This window comes from Gastrolobium bilobum, unplaced genomic scaffold, assembly GCF_033153095.1.
Source record: "Gastrolobium bilobum isolate Gb01-03AN ecotype WA unplaced genomic scaffold, APGP_CSIRO_Gbil_v1 utg70069, whole genome shotgun sequence".
Classification (NCBI taxonomy): domain Eukaryota; kingdom Viridiplantae; phylum Streptophyta; class Magnoliopsida; order Fabales; family Fabaceae; genus Gastrolobium; species Gastrolobium bilobum.
Window position 1 is genome coordinate 1 of NW_026898300.1, and position 3,790 is coordinate 3,790.

General features: G+C 38.8%; 1 protein-coding gene and 1 non-coding gene across 2 annotated transcripts; one reads left to right on the forward strand and one right to left on the reverse strand.

The window, feature by feature from the left end:
• Positions 1-178: 178 nt before the first annotated feature.
• Positions 179-1,911, reverse strand: LOC133314713 (uncharacterized; the record flags this gene model as incomplete). Its single annotated transcript, XM_061516226.1, has 4 exons — positions 1,462-1,911; positions 958-1,377; positions 460-849; positions 179-300 (listed from the first exon to the last, which is right to left on the reverse strand). Coding segments are annotated over exons 1-4 (1,382 nt in total), but the record flags the coding sequence as incomplete, so codon positions are not given.
• LOC133314714 (small nucleolar RNA R71) lies at positions 1,412-1,518 on the forward strand. Its single transcript, XR_009751995.1, has one exon. It is a non-coding gene; the product is annotated as a small nucleolar RNA R71 (small nucleolar RNA).
• Positions 1,912-3,790: the final 1,879 nt, after the last annotated feature.

A 3,790-nucleotide genomic window follows, 5' to 3' on the forward strand; every position in this document is an offset into this window, starting at 1 on the left:
ATTTATGTTGGCCCCCAAATCACATAATTCCTTCCCTACTTCCACATCTCCAATGGCAATAGGGATGCTGAAACTTCCTGAATCTTTCAATTTTGGTGGAAGCTTCTTCTGGATCAGGGCACTACATTCTGCTGTCAAAACCACTGTCTCACCATCCTACGATTTTCTTTTCTTAGACAGAAGATCCTTCATGAATTTGGCATAATGAGGCATGTTCTCTAGGGCTTCAGCAAATGGAATGTTAATCTGTAGCTTTTTGAAAATATCCAAAAACCTTGCATAGTGCTGCTTCTGGATTTCCTGCTTCAACCGTAGAGGATAAGGCACTTTTGCATATGGAGATAGGTTGATGGGCTGGTCCTGCTTGTCAGCCATCTTCTTCTTCTCCCACTTCATCAACTTTTGTGGTGAAGAATTTTTTTCAACTACTACCTCTTCTTCTTTCTTCTTTTCCTCAACTTCCTCTTCTTTATCATTTTCAACTAGAACATCTTCAACAACAACTTCCTCCTCACTTTTCTTTTCTCCCACTTTCTTCTCATCCACTTTCTTATTCACCGGTTGAAGCACAAGCCCACTTCTTGTAATGATGGACTTGCAGTGCTCCTTTGGATTCACCATAGTATCTCCAGGGAACTTACCCTGTGGCCTCTCAGTTATCTTCCTAGACAACTGACCAATCTGTGTCTCCAAATTCCAGATAGATGCTTCCTGGTTTCTGAATGCTGTCTTGGTCTCCTGCATGAAAGCAGAAGTCTCTTCCCTGAAAGAATTTGACCCCTGGATATAATCCTGAGTCGTCTTTGATAACTGGGCAAAAGCTTTCTCCCATGCAGCAGTATCACTTGACTGCGATGAATGTGTTGAAGGAGGATGTAGTGGAGGATTCAACTGATGGTTGGAACTATAACTGAACCCTGGGTGTTGATTCTTGTTCTTCCATGGTGGCACATAGACATTTCGCCCCTGGTTGTTGAAGTACCTCTGGTTGTTATGATCATACCATACTCCATTAACTTCTGCTTGTTCAGCAGATCTCCCACAATCACAATCATCAGTAACTTGGCTTTTCCCACAATTGGCACACACATAATTCGTGTCCACTGAAGCAACCTTCTGAGAAGAAAGCTGCTTGGTGAGAGCTTCTATTTGTTGTTGTTGTTGTCTCTGCACTTGTTGCATCTGGTCATTTTTGGCTAATAAAGCATCATAGCCATCCAATTTAATAATTCCCATTCTTCTGTCATTCACTGGAGCATTATCAAACTCCTGAGATGCTAAGGACTCAAAAATGTCAAGAGCTTCCTGAGGAGTCTTGGTTGTCAATGAACCACCAGCAGTGGCATTCACCAATGTCCTAGTAGTGGTTGTCAACCCCTGGAGGAAAATGGCTGCTTGATTCCACACTTATATCCCATGTTGTGGGCATTTCCTCAAGAGTGTCTTGAACCTCTCCCAGGCCTCATAGATAGACTCTAACTCTTTCTGCTTGAATCCTATGATCTCATCCTTCAACTTTGCCCTCTTGGATGCTGAAAAGAATCTTGCCAAGAACTTGGTCTGCAAGTCATCCCAAGTTGTAATGCTTCCTTGTGGTAGTGACTGTAGCCACCTCCTGGCATCATCCTTCAGTGAATGAGTAAAAAGTCTCAAAAGAATTGCATCTCTGGACACTCCATTAATTTTTACAGTGTCACTTAACAACAGAAAATTTTCAATATGCAGGTATGGATCCTCTGCACTTGTTCCAGCAAACTGTTCCTTCTGCACTAACTGTACTAATGCAGGCTTCAATTCGAAATTGTTGGGCTCCACTGTTGGTCTAACCACACTTCCAATGGGTGGAATGACAACAGGAGTCATGTAATCTCCCAGTGTCCTCTGTGGTGGTTGCACATGATTTTCTGCCATGATTTCTTCCTTACTGGTTCACCACTTGTTTCACCCCTTTCTTGTAGTTCCCTTCTTCTGGCTGCCGTCATGTTCCTTCTAATTGTCCTTTCTAATTCTGGGTCAAACAACAAAGAGTTTTGATCAACAGTACCTAACATGCACCAAAATTAAAATGGAACAAAAATTCATACAACAAAAATATAAAATACTGAAAATAAAAGATTCAATCTTGACAACTAATGGTGTCTGTCAATGTTGAAAAACAATTCCCCGACAACGGCGCCAAAAACTTGTTGTATGATTAGCAAGTGTACTAGTCAAACAAGTAATAAAATGATGAGTAAAGATCGTTCCCACGAGGAATTGGGTCAAGCACTGACTAACCAACTGTTGTTAAGTTGAATCAACCAAAAGATTATAAATTGCATTTGTTTCTTATCACCAGAAATTTAGTTTGCATAAAATTAAAGAATTGATAAACAGATAAAAATGTGAATATAATTTAAAACAAGTAGTCAGATGTCAATTTTCCTCGAGAATGAATTTATGGATGAACCAATTTCCACGATGAATATCTATTATGTGATGTTGATCAACCTTTTTCTTATCATCTCAAGATGTAATATCTTACTACCCTGATAGACACATTAATCAGAAACCCCAATATCTTGGTGATTCCTTTCTTAATACATGTATTAATTACTAAGGTCTTTAGATCACATCATAAATCCTAGTATCAATGTCTTGACTACTAGAACACTGATGATGAAGTTGTCAAAAATACAGAAATAATGTAAACATGTATGTTCTACACTATTCCATAACATGAAGAATTAATCAAGGCAACTTCATACAAATCACATAATGGATGAACAAGATATCTAATTAACCATTCATAAATTCAAACTTGAGTTCCATTGAATCAGACTACAAGGACTCTACTCAGAAATAATACAAATAATAACAAGAGAAGAAAGATCAAACTCCATCATCATGTAGTGAGTCTTCAATCTCCAAGTACAATTACATAAGAAACTAACTAATACAAAAACTAAGTCTTAAGGAATTTGGAAAGTAGAGAGAAGTCAGATCAAAGGATCTGATATAGGAGAGAGAGATAGAAAATCAGATATATGACAATTGTGAAGGCCCTTGCCTTATATAGTGTTACAAATTAAAACTGAAAACTATCATGGGCGCTAAAACCTTCATGAATGGCCGTTTTAGCGTCCATGTTTGACGGACGCCCAACTACATTTAACTAACTTGAACGCTAAAACGTGCACTGTTGAACATTTTAGCGTCCATGTCTGGTGAATGCTCAACTGCTTCCAACTGACTCCAATGCTTAGCGTTTGAGACCAGAGTCTTTTTGTCCTCAGATTGCAGCAGCGCACTAAAACGTTCTGTGTTGGACGTTTTAGCGTTCAGCACCAGCAAGTTTTGCCTTCAATTTGTAGCAGCGCGCTAAAACGTTATGTGTGGACGTTTTAGCGCTCAACACTTAGGCATTCTCCTGCCTCCATAATCTTCTTCTTTCTTTCTGCTGCTCCTTAGCTTCATTTCCCTACAAGACAGTGTAAATTTTCAACAGAGCTCTCACAACTTGTACTTGAGGGATTTCCAGGACATTAACCTCTTTTTCATCCAATTAATTACACAAATTGATACTAATTCATGCTGAAAAACCTGATGAACTTGGGGTTTATCATATATATTAAAATATTAAATGTGGATTAAAGGGAAGGGTTAGTGAAAATCCTGGAAATTAGGTCAAAATACAAAGAAAGGGCAAACGATAAGTAGCCAACACGCAACCCTAGGAAGATAAAAATTGAGTAGAAGGTCTCAGATGATAAAAATAACCCTGGAAATGGATTCACAACGAAAAATTGAG